The sequence below is a fragment of the Palaemon carinicauda genome, chromosome 43 (genome assembly GCF_036898095.1).
Source record: "Palaemon carinicauda isolate YSFRI2023 chromosome 43, ASM3689809v2, whole genome shotgun sequence".
NCBI classification, from domain to species: Eukaryota; Metazoa; Arthropoda; class Malacostraca; order Decapoda; family Palaemonidae; genus Palaemon; species Palaemon carinicauda.
Genome location: NC_090767.1, coordinates 60,901,599 through 60,922,339, shown reverse-complemented (window position 1 = coordinate 60,922,339; position 20,741 = coordinate 60,901,599). Strand labels below are relative to the sequence as shown.

The window sequence follows — 20,741 nt, the reverse complement described above, 5'->3', positions numbered from 1 at the left end:
TTCATGTCTCATTCCACCCGGTTTCAGGTTTCGTACTTCCTGGGGGGTACAGGTACCCGAGGTCACGAACCACCGTCTTACGGCAACAAAAAACACTAATCCAGTCATTCTCCTGGGTACTTATTCTAAGCAAGTGCTTCGCTTTTATCGTACAAACCTTGGCTCTTTAGGCGTACCAACCCTCCTTCAAGGACCATCAAAACCAACCGTGATCTGAAAATCATTTATTTTTCTAGCATTGCCAAAGTAAATAATGAAGAGAGATTGAACTATTATTTGGGACAGATATTTAAGACATAGGAACATTTAATTATATACATTTGAGAATTAAAAATAAAAAAAAGGAGTCACCTTATGGGTGATTTTATATGTATATATATACAAGCATATTGTAAAGAGTACAGTATAAAATATTTACAGCGATCTATACAACGAATACTGATTTTATCACAACGCCCGTAGTCGACCGACTACGGAGTTCCGTTTTGCGTAAAAAATATTCTTTTGCATAAGTAACAGGTTACATATATATATATATATCTATATATTTATAATCATTTATTTAGATAATCATTTATATAAAATATACAGCAGCTGGAATGGCACTTAAGATTGTTCTCTTCCAAAAAATCATTTCGCTTTTGTACTTGTGGTAATGGACAGTTCCCGGGAATGCCGAGCGACGCGACGTGATCCGGCCGGGCGGGATCCGTTTGGCGCCTGCGTTTCGCGAGAGCGGAGAGTCGGGACGAATACTTTGCCGACGTAATCCGGCTGTGCGGGATCCGTTTGGCGCCTGCGTTTCGCGAGAGCGGAGAGTCGGGACGAATACTTTGCCGATGTCACGGAGGTTACTCAGGTTAATGCCTTTTCTGGAGTGTGTGGGTATTCGTTGATGCCTTTTCTGGAGAGTGTGGGTACCACTTTCGTTAATCTTTTCTGGAGAGTGTGGGTACCACTTTCGTTAATGCCTTTTCTGGAGAGTGTGGGTACCACTTTCGTTAATGCCTTTTCTGGAGTGTGGGTACCACTTTCGTTTTCTTTAAGTAGGACGTCCGGGACCAGGCGAATAGGAATTTACTATCAATTCTACTATAGAAAATATTTCAATCTTTCTTATAATAATTATAAAAATAAAGGTGGTACCTCTATACCAAAATTTTCCTATGAAAACCAATGAAAAAAAAAAAATATTTTCATATCACATTGATTGTTGGTTTTAAAATATAATTAATGATCTATAGGCACAGATGTCCATTTGGTTGGCAGAAATCTAAAACATATTTTAATCAGGCTACATCGCGGCTAAAAACTCTCAGCTTTATTGGATGTCAACAAGGCAAACACTAACTCCCGGCTCTCTTACACGTCAAACAAGGCAGGCAGTAGACTCTCAGCTCTCTTAGACGTCAACAAGATAGGCAGTAGACTCTCGGCTCTCTTAAGACGTCAACAAAGCAGGCAGTAGACTCTCAGCTCTCTTAGACGTCAACAAGGCAGGCAGTAGACTCTCGGCTTTCTTAAGATGTCAACAAGGCAGGCAGTAGACTCTCGGCTCTCTTACACGTCAAACAAGGCAAACAGTCTCTTTTGTGGTGGGAAAATCAATCGTGAGATTTCGATGGAAACAAATGCTAGACAAAGCTGATGCTCTGCCTGCCCATGTGGATGGGTGCGTCCAGAGCGGACTGCAACGCGTCGTCGTCGCTCGTCGACGAAAAGGTAGTAGGTGGGTTGAAAGGATGCAACTGGCGAGAGGGCGGCCGAGGAGGGGGACCCCTCGTTCCCCCCAGCTTCGGCTTGGGGGGCAGTGGGGGCGGCGAGAGCTGGAGGGCCGGGGAGATGATCCTCGGCACCGACGGGACGGAGGAGTTCTCCATCGGGATGGGCGGCGGAGGGGAGAAATCGGGCGGGTCCATGTGTAGCGAAGTGGAGGTGGCGTCCGGCATCGGGACTTTGCTCGGCGAGTCGTCGGCCACGAGGGTGTCGTCGAAATCGTCCAGGTCTAAGTCCGGCGGAGCCATGAGGGTCGCGTTGGCGGAGTGCGGGCCGGTAGGGGAGGCCGGGAGGCCGCCCCAGACTTCCGGATGCGCCATGCTGAAGTAGTCTTCGGCCTCCCGGTGGGAGGGGATGACGCTGCCCTCGGAGAACGAGCATTCCAGCTGGGCTAGCAGCTGGTCGGTCAAGTGTGCACGTTGGTTCTCTTTATCCTGCGGTGCAAATAAATAGTTGTTAACAGAATGTCAATCATTAGATTAATTTTAACCTTAAAATAACATCACAAAACAAGGGATTTTGAGCGAAGCGAAAAATCCATTTCTGGGCTCAGACCTGTGCCGCCCAGTGAAATGCTCCTTTTACATAATTTCTAGGGTAAAAAATTATGTATAAGGAGCATTTCACTGGGAGGCACAGGTCTGAGCCCAGAAAGAGATTTTTCCTTCGTCAAAATCCCTTTTTTGGGTGAGATAGCCATGACGTCCTGATGGAAGCTAGTGAAGGAAACTTCCATCAGGACGACATGGCTTGAGCCCAAAAATAATGTTAAACCTTAAAATCCTGATACACAAATCAATGAAGAACTACGGTTGGTTGTATAAGCCTATATTAATCTCAATTTTTTTTTTTTTATATGAAATTCCAAGGAGCTGTCTTACACACCGCCAGATACGGTAAAATACTTTCTGGCTAGAAAATATAATTGATTAATAATGTTCATTTCATTCGGTAATGTATTTCATATTTGACTCTAATAAAGTGATTTAGAATGAATTACCACTAATGAATAAAATACAGACTCTTCTATAGCATTCTCTTGAATATGTTACTAACTAACTATCGTACGTACATTACAGGTACTTCCATGCAATTCAGGCGAACTTTAGAATCCGAGTAAATGCAATGTTGCTTTCTACATCATGCAAATCTACTACACTAGAATTATGTTACTCTAACACTTTTACCCCCAGGCTATTTGGAACTTTCCAACCCTTTACCCCCAGGCGTTATATTTTTCAAGCACATTTTGCAATATAATTTAAATTGCTCTAACAGCATTAATTTTCATCATAGAGAGGTCAGGTTGGTCTCATTCTCTTGGAAAATGCCTGAAGTTTTTGAAAAAATTATCAAAAATATGCAAAAATATAAATAGCAGTTCTTTGCAAGGACGTACCGGTACGTCCATAGGGGTAAAGGGATGGGTTATTTTTTTCAAGCACATTTTGCAATATAATTTATTTAAATTGCTCTAACAGCATTAATATTTGTCATAGAGAGGTCAGGTTGGTCTCATTCTCTTGGAAAATGCCTGAAGTTTCTCAAAAAATTATAAAAAATATGCAAAAAAAAATATAAATAGCCGTTTTTTTGCAAGGACGTACCGGTACGTCCATGGGGGTAAAGGGATGGGTTTTGTGAAACGTACCAGTACGTCCATGGGAGTAAAGGGATGAGTTTTGTGAAACGTACCAGTACGTCCTTAGGGGGTAAAAGGGTTAATAGATTATCCTAGTGTTACTCTATTCATAGATGCAACCAAATCTATCAAAATGGATGAGATAGATGTCCGTCAGCAACTGGGTTCGGTGCTTACATATTATACGGTCTAATCTAGAAGTCTAGCAACATACTACATGCGAAAAGATTTATTCATGTACCGTACAATGCAATTTAAAATACATGATACTATGTTCATCTACAAAATACACAATAAATGCAAGACAAAGAATTTCACAATCTATACATCGTAAAATACGGAAAATTGCTGAATAAAAATGGTTTTGAAAATGCAAGACAAAGAATTTCACAATCTATGCATTGTGAAATACGGAAAATTGCTGAATAAAAATTGTTTTGAAAATGCAAGACAAAGAATTTCACATTCTATGCATTGTGAAATACGGAAAATTGTTGAATAAAAATGGTTTTGAACTTGGTTATTCTCACGCCTTCTGATGTTCATTGATGGGATCCCATTAAAATTCTGGGGGAACTTTCAAAAACAGATTCTATTTTCCCTTTTTCTATTTGCATTTCTCAACGTTACGATAAATATGAATCGTGCTACGAGGTTCAGGACAATTCTATCTCGTTGCAAATTGGAAAAATATTGCTTCTACTGCGACAGTGAATTGTCTAAAAATATACAATAAGATTCGAATATGAAAATATACCAGTACTTTTAATTTCTATTATTTTTTTTTTGCTAACAATTATGCTATCATTTTTTCCGTACTTGGCTGACTACCTTCGCTAACTTTGTTACGAAGGTTATGTTTTCAAAGATGTGCATGTATCTATTTGTTTCTATGTCTGTCTGTCATTCACATAAATCAAAAACTATTTGACCAAATCTTATGAAATTTGGTGGGATCATTAGCCACGATCCAAGGTCAATTTGATTAGATTTTGGGACTGATCGAGTCAAAAGAAAGGCCAAGGTCACGAAGTTAAAAAAAAGTCTTTTTGCTATATCGAGGTCAATTTTTATCCATGAAACCAGTGTCAAAATGTGTATTATTCAATTGCCTATTTCGTAACATGATGTAGACAAAGGTACGCACTCTCCCGAGAGACCGTTCTAGTTTTCCTTGTAGTGATTTGCTTAATAATCAGCATTGTAACAATAATAGTTTTCCTATCTACCTGTATATTAACCCTTTTACCCCCAGGCTCTTTGGAAATTTCCAAACCTTAACCCCCAGGGGTTATTTTTTTCCCAGCACATTTTGCAGTATATTTTTTTTAAACTGCTCTAACAGACTTAATTTTTGTCATAGAGAGGTCAGGTTGGTCTCATTCTCTTGGAAAATGCCTGAATTTTCTCAAAAAAATTATCAAAAAAATAAAAAATAAATTTTATAGCATTTTTTTGCAAGGACGTACCGGTACATCCATGGGGGTAAAGGGTTAATAATTCTTTTAACATGTGAATACTTCCGATGGAATAATCGCTTTATATACTTGCTTTTCAACTATGCGTTTACAGTTATCCCTGTGTAAGTGTACCTCGCCATAGCACTGAGCATGACAAGCTACCCTATGTTAATTTCTAATCTTAAGATATGTAAAACTCAAGAGCAATTTACAGGTAAGATACAGGTAAGAGGATAGAAGTTACGGTATCAAAATTGACTCGTGATCGCGGAAGTTTCGAGTTCCCGCCTGGCTTAGGAGTTGGTAGATTTCACGATGAAATAGATCTACTCGCCGAGTTTAATCTTTGGTGAGAGGGAACGAGCAAGGACAGTAATATCGCTCCGTACGTTGGCTCGACGCAACGTACGTCAGTAGGTCGGATACAAAGATGAAATCCAACTTAGTTTTACCCCACCGTAATTTGGTCTCAAGTCATAAAATAGGAATTCACTATTGTACTGTGTACTGAACTTTACATGGAAGCTGATTAACCCTTTTACCCCCAGGGATATTTGGAAATTTCCAACCCTTAACCCCCATGGGGTTATTTTTTATTCAAGCATATATCTTATTAAAAGCAAGAACGAATAATACGTTAGTTCCAAGTCTCCAATTTACGATTTTAGACATTGCCTATAAAAGTAGCATTTTCTCCGATTTCTCAAACCAATGTTCTAACTTTACACTATCACTTTTGACTTCTTTGCAAACACCAAATGTAATATCACTTCTTATGTCAGTTCTAAGCTGACAACTCAAAGTATTTATTACAAACACAAAGTCCACGTTACGTCGGGTCTTTTGCAACCAATTAATAAAGTATCATAGTATATTAATCTATCCTCTTCCGACTTAATTTCTTCTCTACGCATTATTCAATTTTTAAGTTAGTAAGACCACAACAAGTTTGAGAAGTCACCACCAAATCTAATTCAGTAGAATATAAATTTCAAATTTTCCTCTGCCAATAACTAAAGAACGACTGCAATAGGAAAACATTACAAACTAGTCTTATTCATAATAACTTGGGGAAGATTTTTGACTTGAAACGATCTTACTGGATCTACCAAATGCACGGCTTATCATCGGAAGTTTTGGCCGATTTTACGGTGGCTATGGAATCCACGACTTTCTATGTGAAGCTTCTGACTACGCCCGTTCAATTAGGAGCAATCTTAGTGTATTTATCACATACAGTACATAACTTATCCTCCGAGGTGCTTACTGTATATATTGAATGTAAACATTATTTGAGTCTCGCACTTAGAGCAATGTTACTGCATCTATCAAATTCAGAACTTGACATGAGCTGCCATATTTTACCTGCGTCTCTGTGGATGATGGAAACTGTGCAAGAATGCAAAGCATTAAAAAGGGATTTTGACAAAGGAAAAATCTATTTCTGGGGAGAGACCTGTGACGGCCGGTGAAAAGGATCCTTCTGGTTTGGACTTGCCCGCTAAGTCGTTATTTATTTTGTTGGGTGTGTTTCGCAAGTGATTGTCGTTAATTCAACATGACTGACGTTGCTACTTCACCTTTACCAATGTTAAGTACCATAGTTTGTTTTGACAGTTTTTTCAGTACCGGGCATTTGTTCTCTTTCCAGTAATGTGGATTTTAATTTTGGAAGAGGCTTGGCCGTCCTCGGTATCAGCAGCCATTTTGGTTTTGTTCGATTCGGTAGTTTTTCAAGTTAAAAAAGCATTAAATTGTTTGATATAAGTTAAAGCATTGCTAGGCAATAAGACAAACTTGTAACACGTTCGAGAGACTTCAAAACCATTGTCCCCAGCGATCCTTTTACTATTCATCTGTTCTTGCGTGTTACTTTGCATCAAAACTATTCGATATCTCTGGCTTCTCCTTGTCCAGGACTGCTATAAATATCTGGTATCCTTAATCAAGTGGCAATACTCTAGGCAATCAGGTTTATTTGGTCTCATTACGATTATCTTGAGGTAATAGTCTGTTCAATTATAACAAATTAGTCTTAATTTTCATTACCCAATTCTAAATGGTTTTGAGATGAAAGATTCATCTTTTATTATCACTTTTGATTCACAAAATATCTAATAAATTATCTAAACACTAAGATGTAGCATTAGGTTCAGCTCCTGGGTACTTGTCATATCGGGACCCAATCCGACCGTCGTAAAGCATGTCACGATGTCCCTTCTCTACCCGGGAAGCCGCCACGTCGCTCGGATGGCGAGCGACGGGGAGTCGATCCCTTTCCCCGCCAGCATCCCCACAAGCATACACAGCCTAACCCATTAAAAACTGGCTCTAATCTATCCACACCCAAGCAAGAAAAGCCGAAGCAGTTTTGAGTGGCGGGAGCAAATAGGAAATCAACGCACGCAAAAAGTAACGACCAACACTTACCCCAGTTTGCTTAGTTTCAGCCACAGAGAGAAGAACACCAAATTCACCAAGAGATTAATTTAGAGGTTAGTGTTATCTACCTGGAAAGACAACAAACGATGACATGCAATAATTCCCAGTTGGTTTAATCACGGTACATGGGGTCATTTTAATCAGGATTTGAGACAGAGTCGGATGGAAGGATGGATAGATGCTACTGAGTCTGGGTCTGGGACCTGGGGTACACTCGGGTATACATTAGAGGAATTTGGATGAAGGGATGGACGGATGAATGGAATACAATGCCTAGCTCTAGACCTGGGGTACACTCGGGTATAAGTTAGAGGAGGTTGGATGAAGGGATGGACGGGTGAATGTAATATAATGCCTGGCTCTAGACCTGGGGTACACTCGGGTAAAAGTCAAAGGAGGTGGATGAAGGGATGGACGGGTGAATGGAATACAATGCCTAGCTCTAGACCTGGGGTACACTCGGGTAAAAGTCAGAGGAGGTTGGATGAAGGGATGGACGAATGAAGGGATGGACAAATGAACGGATGGAATGGGGATACAACGCCTGGCTCTGACGTACAATTGGGTAAAAGGTGGACGAGGTTGGACAGCAATAAGGAAGGAAGTAAGAAAGGTGGTAAAGTAGGATATGAAGCAAGTGCAGATAGAGAACAGAAGGAACACTGCAAATGACCATAAGTTATGCCCGTACACCATGTAAGGTTCGCTGATGGCACTAACCTCCCTAAGGGCTGCAGGAAAGGAAAAAGGTTTAGAGAGGCTACAGGAAAGGAAAAAGGGTTTAGAGAGGCTACAGGAAAGGAAAAAGGTTTAGAGGGGCAAGGAAAAGGGTTTAGAGAGGCTACAGGAAAGGAAAAAGGTTTAGAGAGGCTACAGGAAAGGAAAAAGGTTTAGAGAGGCTACAGGAAAGGAAAAGGGGTTTAGAGAGGCTACAGGAAAGGAAAAAGGTTTAGAGAGGCTACAGGAAAGGAAAAAGGGTTTAGAGAGGCTACAGGAAAGGAAAAAGGTTTAGAGGGGCAAGGAAAAGGGTTTAGAGAGGCTACAGGAAAGGAAAAAGGTTTAGAGAGGCTACAGGAAAGGAAAAAGGTTTAGAGAGGCTACAGGAAAGGAAAAGGGGTTTAGAGAGGCTACAGGAAAGGAAAAGGGTTTAGAGAGGCTACCGGAAAGGAAAAAGGGTTTAGAGGCGCTGCAGGAATTGGGGAGGGTTTAGAGAGGCTACAGGAAAGGAAAAAAAGGTTTAAATTGGGAGGAAGGGTTCATTCACCGAAGATTTAACAAGAAATCGATAGCATTAAAATGTGCACTGGGGCCCCGGGAGGCCATTCACCACCAATAGGCAACTGGGGTAATCCCCGCAGATGCAGCACAAAGAAAACGTTAGGAGAGGTTGGAAACAAGTGAATGAGTTTGGGGTCTGGTTGCTTGAAATCAGAAATTCTTCAAACGTGATTTGTATTTTTCCTAAATAAACGAACAATCTTTCTTTTAATGGGAGTTAGACTTCAGTGCGATCTGGGACGGCTTTGAATCTTTAACAGCGCAGATGCGGTAGTTAACGGGAGGTACGAGGGAGGAGATATAAGCCTGTGTCGCGTCACTTTCGTCTCATTGGCCGCAAAGAATGCAGACGTACTCGTTGCTGCTTTCCCAAATGTTGAACTTCTTGGTTTGTGATAATTTGTTTTATTTCATGCTTTTGAGAATGCCTTCGCTCAACCCTTTTACCCCCAGGCTATTTGGAACTTTCCAACCCTTAACCCCCAGGGGTTATTTTTTTTTCAAGCACATTTTGCAGTATACTTTTTTTAAATTGCTCTAACAGCCTCAATTTTAGTCATAGAGAGGTCAGGTTGGTCTCATTCTCATGGAAAATGCCTGAAGTTTCTCAAAAAATTATCAAAAATATGAAAAAAAAAAATATAAATAGTTTTTTGCAAGGACGTACCGGTACGTCCATGGGGGTAAAGGGATGAGCTTTGTGAAATGTACCAGTACGTTCTTTGGGGGTAAAAGGGTTAATAGTACAACTGTACGGAAGGTCTTTTTAAACTGCCATTATGGACTTCTTCTAAAGAAGCGTCGGAATAATCGGACGGAGACGAAGGAGGAGCAACTAGCCAGCCATCTTCAGAGACGAATCTGGTAGCCAATGGGGGCTCTTTACTCCCCCGCTTACCTCCCGATAGCTACCTTGTTAACCTCCCGTTAGCTACCTTGTTAAAGATTCAAAGATAACTGCAGATCATCCTGAAGAGGACTCCTACCTCAAAGACAATGGTTTACATAGGAAAATTGAACATCTGGAAAAAGGGACAGCGAACAAGAAACAAATATAATTAAAAATATAAAAGACCAATAGAAAACAAACTTACGTGAATTAAAACATATAACTTTTAATTGAATATTAATAATGCAAATTTTATGGGAAGGGAGAAAAATACTTCAATGTTTATAATGAAATGAAAAGATTCCACATGCAACTGATGGTTAAGATGAACCCCTTTCAGGCACAAATGCTTTTCAGTTCCACTCACTCTGATGTGATCGGTTAAGCTCGGAAAGCTTTAGTTTAAACCAAAACGAGCAACGGCAGTGAAGTGAAATATTTCGAGCCCCAACATATGAAATGGGGAATGATCTGTTATGATTCATTCACAGGTAATTCTAAAATCAACTACAACCATTCGGATCTGCTGAACATTAGAACGTTGAGAGAGAGAGAGAGAGAGAGAGAGAGAGAGAGAGAGAGAGAGAGAGAGAGAGAGAGAGAGAGAGAGAGAGAGAGAGAATCATAATTGACAACTAGGTGAATTCTGTCTGAGAGAGAGAGAGAGAGAGAGAGAGAGAGAGAGAGAGAGAGAGAGAGAGAGAGAGAGAGAGAGAGAGAGAGAGAGAATCACAATTTAGCACTAAATACCTTACAAGACTTACTCCGCCTAACATTTGACAAATGCATCACGTCTTCAAATACATAACCTTTAACCTGTGACATATCATATTCTAGAACAACTTAAAATTCAATATATAAATTCCTTCAAATTCTATGACAAATAAGTAAAATTAACTTCATACATTTCTTTTCCATTTTCACTTAGCAACACTGGAAGTTACAGCTTGTAAATTGGAGGTTTAAATATAGGAAATACAGATGGCAAAACTAAGCCTAAATTCTATTCATAAATGTTAAATTGCAAATGTACTGATAAAAGATAACTTTGCAATACTCCAAAGACATAAAAAGATTAGGGACTAGATTTTTACGTAAAGATGGCTACTTTGACCTTTGTAGCTTTGCCAAATTTCTTTACTAAGTCAATACGATTCGAATCTAGAGAGGGTCTCCTCCTTAATTGGGGACTTTTCTGAATTTAATAATAATAGGAAGCAGAAAACAAAGCCTCTTCTAATTGTTAATCTTTCGAACCTTCCATTTTGTTCTCCATACTTCAACATGCTCCACACGCTTGCCTCGGATCAACTTTTGCAACAAACTATTCATTTTGCCTTAATACTCTAATTATATGCTTCACTTTCATCATAAAAGCTTAGTTACTAATACTGAATACAGCTGTAATATTCCATTCACTGAAAATAAGTCTACAACTTCTGAGGACAATTATACATACATACATATACCAAGGCACTTCCCCCCAACTTTGGGGGGTAGCCGACATCAACAAATGAAACAAAAACAAAAAGGGGACCTCTACTCTCTACGTTCCTTCAGCCTAACAAGGGACTCAACCGAGTTCAGATAATTATAATAAAGAAAATAGTTAACCGTTTTCAAAATCGGCGAAAGAATCCGTACTAAAAAATATGCTTGATACAACATATACACAACTGACATCGACTACTCAAGAATCATCCACAAATAACAACGTACGATCGACAAAGCTAAACGTCCAATCGCGTACACACTACAACGAACGGTGCGATTTCAATGACAAAAGCAATCACAGTGACGCCAGGACACCACGGCAAACGTCGAATACAAACCTCGGGCTGGTCGTCGTAGCACTTCAGGAAGTCGGGGAGTTCAAAATTGATCTCCGTTCCCCTCTGGTCGTCCAGCCGGCTCCTCTGGGCTCTCTTGAGGCCCTCGTAAAGCTCTGAAAATAATGGCGGCAGTGATTACAAGCCGGGAAGAAGTTCAGATATAGTATTTCTTTATTTTTAGTTAGCAACACTAGAAGTTACGGCTTGTACTTCAAAGCTAGGGCCAGGGAAGGCCAGGCAATGGCTGCTGATGACTCAGCAGGTAGACCCATAGGCTCCCACAAACCCGCTATCCTTAGCTCATAAAGATGGCGAGTTTGCGGACCCTACAAGAAACTATTAGAGTCTGAGCGGGACTCAAAGCCCAGTTCGGCAATCGCCCGATAGGGACGGTTCCTATTGGCCAGCACAACCCTAAGTAATATAAATAATATAAAGAAATTCTAATGATTGCTTAGACAAGTATTAATACAACCAACTTTTCCTTTTAACCTGCTGTCTTAACTTTAACTCTTCTGTAATTGGCAATTGTTATTAGGTTACCTCTAGTTATGTTTGAACCATTTAAATATTTTCCATTCTTCAGATGAAGATGGACTTCCAATGAAGTGGAAAGTCCCTGTGCTTTTATAAATAGAATTTTTATGCCCAAGATTCATCACTATCATTATTATTACTAAGATACATCCCTAGTTGGCAAAGCGGGATGCTATAAGCCCAAGGGCTCCATCACGGAAATATAGCACTGAAGTGAGGAATGGAAATAAGTTAATAAACTATACACGAAAAACAATGAATAGATATAAAATATATTACGATCAGTAACAATTTCAAAATAGAAATGTCATGTATAAACTATAAACTTTAGCTGCAAGTTTGAACTGAAGTTTCGAAAGTTTTCGGTCTCCTATAATTTAATATTTGCTTCTCGATTTCTGAGCTAGTCTCTACCGAGGCCTTTGGGCTTGTAGCTTCATCCATTTTTCCTACTAGGGTTTCACCTCGGTTTATAAAACCGATGCGTTAACTATAGTACTCCGGAACGTTCGATCATCCAAGCTAAGGGAAAATAAGCCGTGCGGACGGGGTGGTCTCACCATCATTAGGATTAGGTGTAGTACTGCCCATCCCTCTTCGCTTGGTGATCAAGGCGTGGTCCGGCGGCGGCATCCCCCGGACTCCGAGCCCGTCGTGGACGCTCGATCTGTTCGGGGCTTTGCGAGACTTGATCATTTCCTGCGGAAAGGAGAGAGCTTTAAGGATGCTGAAGTCGGTAGTAAAGTATTATACAGTAATACTTAATTTATGATTTGTAAAACTAATATTAGGCAGGAGTCTCCACGGTATATGTTATGTGCAGACGACATAGTGGACATAGTGATCTGTGGAGAGAGTAATGGGGGTGTTGAAGCTTATCTGGAAATTTGGAATATGAAAATCAGCCAAAGTAAGACGAGTAAATATGTATAAATGAGAGAGATACCAATAAGTGTAAATGAAGATACCAAGAATTCATTTGATTAGAAGGTATAGAACTGAATAATAGATAAATTTAAGAGTTTAAGATAAACTATAAAAGTGATGGTGGCTGCGATAGGGAGGTCAAAAGGAGAATTTAAACTGGGTGGAAAGGCTGGAGAAGAGTATCGGGTGTGGTATGAGATAAAAGGACATCGGCAAGTCTGAAAGGGAAGGAATATAACTGCTGCTTCGAGAAGGTACCTTTAACTAAGACGCGGAGATAGACGCTGCAGTAATGATAAATGTTGAGGTTTTCACTGGGAGTAACAAGGAAGCATAAGATCAGAACTAAATTTCATTACAGGAACTACACATATCGATCAGTTTGGAAGGAAAGCAAGGAACGCAAGACTACGGTGGTTCGGGTATGCGTGCCGGGAGGATGACGCTAAGCTTGGAGACTCCAGGTAGGAGATTTTGAATTTAATATGTGAAGATAGGAAGGCAGTTGGCACGACAGAGGAGGATCCAGTAGGCAAAAGTAGATAGATATAAATGATGCGCTGTGGTGACCCCTGAATGGAAGCTAGAAGATGGAAGGAAGGAAGCTGGAACGGAAGTGAAATAGAAGGCTATAAAGCGAGTGCAGCTAGGGGTTGAAAGGAAGCTGCAAAAACCGATGGAAGTTGAACAAGTTGACGGCGATTATGGTATTGAGAAGAGTAGATAGAGATAGATGATGCGCTGTGGTGACCCCTGAATTGAAGCTAGAAGATGGAAGGAAGGAAGCTGGAATGGAGGTGAAATAGAAGGCTATAAAGTGAGTGCAGCTAGGGGTTGAAAGGAAGCTGCAAAGACCGATGGAAGTTGAACAAGTTGACGGCGATTGTGGGTATGAGAAGAGAAGCAGTTTGAAGTGATATCTTTCACATATCGTCCTGCCTAATGGTGAAGACGAATATCCGACGAGATGTGAATAATGACGATGAATAATGATGACAATTCAGAATATATTCACTTATTCAATGAAAAGATAGACATTAATTCACATAAAACCAATAATTTCTTAGAATTAATTCAATTCTTTCATGGCATTCATAGACAATGCTAGAGATGAACAAGGTATATCTTAACAAAACGTGAAAAAAAGTGTAAAAAGGTATAAAATTAACTTGCCTTTTCCGTAGGAACAGAATTTCTCAAGCCGAAGCCGCCCGTCACGCCGGAGGAGGACTGGTCGCTGCTGTGTTCCGTCTGGAATGGGGAATCGAACTATAAACGTCTCTTACTTGTAAGACTAAAAACTTCGTCAGTGCTTATTATGATTTTGTAGAAACTTTATTCTGTTCTATACATGGATTTATAATAATACTAATACTATAGTCAGTGTGATGAATGGCCTCAATTATTCACCACCCTAACCATGATTAACCCTTTTACCCTCAGGCTCTTTGGAAATTTCCAACCCTTAACCCCCAGGGGGTTATTTTTTTCCTAGCACATTTTGCAGTATATTTTTTTTTTGCATATTTCTTATATTTTTTGAGAAACTTCAGGCATTTTCCAAGAGAATGAGACCAATCTGACCTCTCTATGACAAAAATTAAGGCTGTTAGAGCAATTTGAAAAAAATTTACTGCAAAATGTGCTTGAGAAAAAATAACCCCTGGGGGTTAAGGGTTGGAAAGTTCCAACTAGCCTGGGGGTAAAAGGGTTAATAATAATAATAATAATAGTAATAATATTAACTCTATACTTGTGTCTGTGTTGAATCAAAATAATTACTATAGTCCATTTCTTTTAGCGAGGCAGATTTGCACAGACTCGCAGCGGTGCCCTTTTAGCTCGGAAAAGTTTCCTGATCGCTGATTGGCTGGACAAGAATTATATAACCAATCAGCGATCAGGAAACTTTTCCGAGCTAAAAAGGCACCGCTGCGAGTCGGTGCAAATCTGCCTCGCTAAAAGAAATGCACTATAGTTCCTGGTTTTTATAACAAAATCATTAACAGTCAAAGATAACATTAATTGTACAATGATAGTATTATTATTATTATTAGTATTATTATTATTATTATTATTATCATTACTATTATTATCATTATTTGTTCATATATATTTATATACAGTACTACTGAACAAATGAATTTAGTTGAACAAGAAATTAATAGTTATCAATTTCAACTAGTATATTCAATGATAGGCTGCTAGTTTTATAAAATCAATCTTTATCATCATCATTACTAGCCAACATAAAACCCTAGTTGGAAAAGTAGGATGCTACAAGCCCAATGACTACAACTGGGAAAAAGATCTCACTGAGGAAAGGAAATAAAGAAAATAAAACTATATGATAATGAACTAAAAATAAAAAATATCTTAAGATGCATAATATATGAACTATGAAAAGGCTTACGTCAGCCTGTTCTACATAAAGATATTCTCTATGTAAGTATTCTGCAAGGTCTTGGAAAAATAGCCCAGTGAGGAAAGGAAACTATATGAGAAGCAATGAATACTTAATGTAAAACATCTTAACCCTTTTACCCCCAAAGGACGTACTGGTACGTTTCACAAAAGCCATCCCTTTACCCCCATGGACGTACCGGTACGTTCTTGCAAAAAAAATGCTATAAAATTTTATTCTTTTTCATATTTTTGATAATTTTTTGAAAAAATTCAGGCATTTTCCAAGAGAATGAGACCAACCTGACCTCTCTATGACAAAAATTAAGGCCGTTAGAGCAATTTAAAAAATATATACTGCAAAATGTGCTGGGAAAAAAATAACCCCCTGGGGGTTAAGGGTTGGAAATTTCCAAATAGCCTGGGGGTAAAAGGGTTAAAATATATCCATCATATATAAACTACGAAGGGACACTTTTTATCATTCTGCTCTCCATAAAAACATTCACTACATAAAAATTCTTCGGAGTCTTTGAATCACTCAAGATAAAATCGGCCGTACTCACCCTCGACGACCTAGCGTCGAAGTCCAAAATCCCCAGCTCGTCAAATCCCTGCTCGGACTTCCCTTTAAGCAAGTCCTCGAACACCCTGTTGGTTATTTCGTCGAGCGTGTTGTTTGTCCCTCTCTTCTTCTTCTGCCGCGAGAGATCCACGCCCCACTCTGCAAGATTCGTACCGGCATGAAACTAGGGCAATGTGCAGATGCAAAATCCATATAGTGATATAATTCAGAGAGATGTGTGTACTGTGTAAAGCAATGTAGAAGTTGTATGTACACTTTCGTAAGTCAAAAATAAAGTGACGAGTTAAAATAATAAACTGGGTTATAAGGAGTAAAAAAAAGGGAGGAGAAAATTGATTATAACGACTAAAAACAAGGGAAGAGAAAATTTATTATAACGACTAAAAATAAGGGAAGAGAAAATGGATTATAACGACTAAAAAAAGGGAAGAGAATAGATTATAACGACTAAAAATAAGGGAAGAGAAAATGGATTATAACGACTAAAAAAAAGGGAAGAGAAAATGGATTATAATGACTAAAAAAAAAGGGAAGAGAAAATGGATTATAACGACTAAAAATAAGGGAAGAGAAAATGGATTATAACGACTAAAAAAAAGGGAAGAGAAAATGGATTATAACGACTGAGAAAATGTGAAAGAAAATGAATTGTAAGACCTTTAATACGAGGAAGAACAAGATTATAAGTACTGAGAAAAGGACTTTAACCCTTTTACCCCCAAAGGACGTACTGGTACGTTTCACAAAACCCATCCCTTTAACTCCATGGACGTACCGGTACGTCCTCGGAAAAAACTATTAATATTTTTTTTTTGCATATTTTTTATAATTTTTTGAAAAACTTCAGGTATTTTCCAAGAGAATGAGACCAACCTGACCTCTCTATGATGAAAATTAATGCTGTTAGAGCAATTTAAATAAATTATATTGCAAAATGTGCTTGAAAAAAAATAACCCCTGAGGGTTAAGGGTTGGAAAGTTCCAAATAGCCTGAGGGTAAAAGGGTTAAGGAATGAAAATGAGGGATGACAATAGATTGTAAAGCTTTTGATAAGAGAGAAAAAGATTACAGTATAATTACTGAAAAAAGGTTCAGAGAAAATGGATTTTAAGGACAGAAAGGACGGGAAGACAACGGGTTTTCAGAAGTGAGAAAAAGATGACCAAATGGCTTATAAGGACTGGGAAAAGCAAGGGAGACGATGAAATTTAACGCATAACACAAGGGATATTCTATAATGAAATTTCGAAAATGGATTAAAAAGGAAAATGAAAAAGGTAAAAAATTGAAATGCCATCAATGTGGTCATCTCAAAAAATGAAAAAGTAATAGTTTTATGTTGGGGAAGGCCGAGTTCTAGAAGGGAGTGAACTACTTGCCTGACCCGTGCAATCGCACTGTGTGATTCTTACTACGGGATATTCTATAATGAAATTTAGAAAATGGATTAGAAAGGAAAATGAAAAAGGTAAAAAATTGAAATGCCATCAATGTGGTTATCTCAAAACATTTAAAAGTAATAATTTTGTGTTGGGGAAGGCCGGGTTCGAGAAGGGAGTGAACTACTTGCCTGATTATTATTATTATTACTATCCAAGCTACAACCCTAGTTGGAAAAGCAAGATGCTTTAAGCCCAGGGGCTCCAACAGGGAAAAATAGCCCAGTGAGGAAAGGAAATAAGGAAATAAATAAATGAAGAGAACAAATTAACAATAAATCATTCTAAAATAAGAAACAACGTCAAAACAGACATGTCATATAATAAACTATCAACAACATCAAAAACAAATATGTCATAAATAAACAATAAAAAGACTATGTCCGCCTGGTCAACAAAAAAGCATTTGCTCCAACTTTGAACTTTTGATGTTCTACTGATTCAACCACCCACCTTTCACTTCCTCCTTCGTCTGGACCACCAAGCGGTCGCCGTCAATCGAGGTGATCGGTCCCTTGAGGTCAATGCCCTTCGCTTCCCCGGCCTGACGATGAAGATAAAAGACGTAAGTGAGAGTTTCAGCAATCGCGGAAAATGGCGGAAAATACTCTCATGGGAAAACTTGTATCTAAAACATGTGACGAACAAATCTATATCAAGTAATTCTTTTTTAACCTTTTTACCCCCAAAGGACGTACTGGTACGTTTCACAAAAGCCATCCCTTTACCCCCATGGACGTACCGGTACGTCCTTGCAAAAAAATGCTATAAAAATTTCTTTTTTAATATTTTTGATAATTTTTTGAGAAAATTCAGGCATTTTCCAAGAGAATGAGACCAACCTGACCTCTCTATGACAAAAATTAAGGCTGTTAGAGCAATTTTAAAAAAAATATACTGCAAAATGTGCTGGGAAAAAAATAACCCCCTGGGGGTTAAGGGTTGGAAATTTCCAAATAGCCTGGGGGTAAAAGGGTTAATATATTTAATCTGTTTACGTCTACCATAGTATGAAGTTTGCTTTTCTGCTATTTCCCAACATTCCATTTTTAAAATACAGTAAAAACTATAATTATTTTCTCAGTACAGATGTATATTCTTGATTAGTCTTCAAGAAAGCAATGAACACTCCAAAATCAAACCATTGTTCTCTAGTCTTGGGTAGTGTCATGCCTCTGTACCATGGTCTACCACTGTCTTGGGTTAGAGTTCTCTTGCTTGAGGGTACACTCGAGCACACTATTCTATCTAATTTCTCTTCCTCTTGTTTTGTTAAAGTATTTATAATGTTGTTACTGTTCTTAGAATATTTAATTTTTCCTTGTTTCCTTTCCTCGCTGGGCTATTTTCCCTGTTGGGGCCCCTGGGCTTATAGCATGTTGCTTTTCCAACTAGGGTTGTAGCTTAGTAATTAATAATAATAATAATAATAATAACAATAATAATAAAGTTTCATTTCAAAGATTATCTATTATTAAAACTGCTTTTTATACAATTTTTTCTTATATAGCAATGGAAAGGAAACTTATTCCAATATATAAGTTATCAAGTGCTATCTTTTACCATTTTTGTTTTAAGAGGACTATGTGAAACTTCCCTCGAAAAGGCCTGGGGCTAGAATGGCATACATTTTTAGCTGGGGACTGGCACGCAAAGGGTTATTAATAATAAAAGTGAGGCTACAATTGGAGCCCGACAGTGTTGTTGAAAGAAAAGGAAATAACACTGACGCAGAGTCGAATGCAACTAGCAAGATTAAGTGACCTTCATGTAACTAATTAAATCGACTTCTTGTATACAAGTCAAGATAACTTCTCTTTCATAAATTAAGTTGACTTTTTGTTCATAAATAAGACAACTTATTGTTCATAATTCATTAAGTCAACTTCTGTTATATAAGTAAATGAATCAACTTTCAAGTGATCAAGACAACTTCTATTGCATAAATTAAGTCAACTTCTTGTACGTAAATTATTAGGTCAACTTCTACGTAAGTAATTAAGTCAACTTCTTGTACGTAAGTAATTAAGTCCACTTCTTGTACGTACGTTAAGTAACTAAGTCCACTTCTTGTGCGTACGTTAAGTAACTAAGTCCACTTCTTGTGCGTACGTTAAGTAACTAAGTCCACTTCTTGTGCGTACGTTAAGTAACTAAGTCCACTTCTTGTGCGTACGTTAAGTAACTAAGTCCACTTCTTGTGCGTACGTTAAGTAACTAAGTCCACTTCTTGTGCGTACGTTAAGTAACTAAGTCCACTTCTTGTGCGTACGTTAAGTAACTAAGTCCACTTCTTGTGCGTACGTTAAGTAACTAAGTCCACTTCTTGTGCGTACGTTAAGTAACTAAGTCCACTTCTTGTGCGTACGTTAAGTAACTAAGTCCACTTCTTGTACGTACGTTAAGTAACTAAGCCCACTTCTCGTACGTACGTTAAGTAACTAAGCCCACTTCTCGTACGTACGTTAAGTAACTAAGTCCACTTCTTGTGCGTACGTTAAGTAACTAAGTCCACTTCTTGTACGTACGTTAAGTAACTAAGCCCACTTCTCGTACGTACGTTAAGTAACTAAGCCCACTTCTCGTACGTACGTTAAGTAACTAAGTCCACTTCTTGTGCGTACGTTAAGTAACTAAGTCCACTTCTTGTACGTACGTTAAGTAACTAAGCCCACTTCTCGTACGTACGTTAAGTAACTAAGCCCACTTCTCGTACGTACGTTAAGTAACTAAGTCAACCTCTAAAACGCAAGTAATTAAGTCAACTTTTTGTGAGTACGTTATTAAGACAACTTTTCGTACATGATGAAGTCAACTTCTTGTATGTAAGAAATTACCGTCTTTCCCGCGTCATAAGACGCTACGAGTGATAAGACGCACCCTTATATTAGCGAGGCAGTTTTAGAAAAATAAACGAGGGTTTTAAAAACTTTTTAGCACAAATCCCTAGTCGGCGACTCGAGCGTGATTACAGGTATTGCTCGACTTACGACCTATGCGACATACGACTATTCGACTTTACGACCATTTTTTCAGGGTGATGAGGTCGCAAGTTTATCGGAAATAGGATGAATATTTCCTCGAAAATAATCTATTTTCTTGTATACATATAAACTGATTTATATTGGTAAATTATTATTTCCTTTTATTGTTAATATTCTGTATTTATTTTCAGTTAAAATTACATTAACCCTTTTACCCCCAAAGGACTTACTGGTACGTTTCACAAAACCCATCCCTTTACTCCCATGGACGTACCGGTACGTCCTTGCAAAAAAATGCTATAAAAATTTTTTTTTTCATGTTTTTGATAATTTTTTGAGAAAATTCAGGCATTTTCCAAGAGAATGAGACCAACCTAACCTCTCTATGACAAAAATTAAGGCTTTTAGAACAATCTAAAAAAAAAAATACTGCAAAATGTGCTGGGAAAAAAATAACCCCTTGGGGGTTAAGGGTTGGAAATTTCCAAATAGCCTGGGGGGTAAAAGGGTTAAGAAAAGTTTTAATATCTACGGAAACTTCACTT

At 38.5% G+C, this 20,741-nt stretch overlaps 1 protein-coding gene across 4 annotated transcripts in view; it reads right to left on the bottom strand.

Moving 5' to 3' along the window:
• Positions 1-209: 209 nt before the first annotated feature.
• The window catches only part of loco (locomotion defects), a 174,022-nt gene continuing 153,490 nt past the window's right edge, over positions 210-20,741 (bottom strand). For 2 of the 4 annotated variants that reach the window (XM_068366224.1, XM_068366226.1), the window contains 6 exons: positions 17,666-17,756; positions 15,753-15,910; positions 13,957-14,034; positions 12,417-12,555; positions 11,320-11,432; positions 210-2,210 (listed from right to left, as the gene is read on the bottom strand). In XM_068366224.1, the coding sequence (XP_068222325.1) occupies positions 1,635-2,210; positions 11,320-11,432; positions 12,417-12,555; positions 13,957-14,034; positions 15,753-15,910; positions 17,666-17,756 (1,155 nt within the window). In that variant the 3' untranslated portion in view covers positions 210-1,634. Of the gene's footprint in view, positions 2,211-7,308; positions 7,389-11,319; positions 11,433-12,416; positions 12,556-13,956; positions 14,035-15,752; positions 15,911-17,665; positions 17,757-20,741 lie in introns of all 4 variants that reach the window. The other 2 variants (XM_068366225.1, XM_068366227.1) reach the window with 2 other exon arrangements.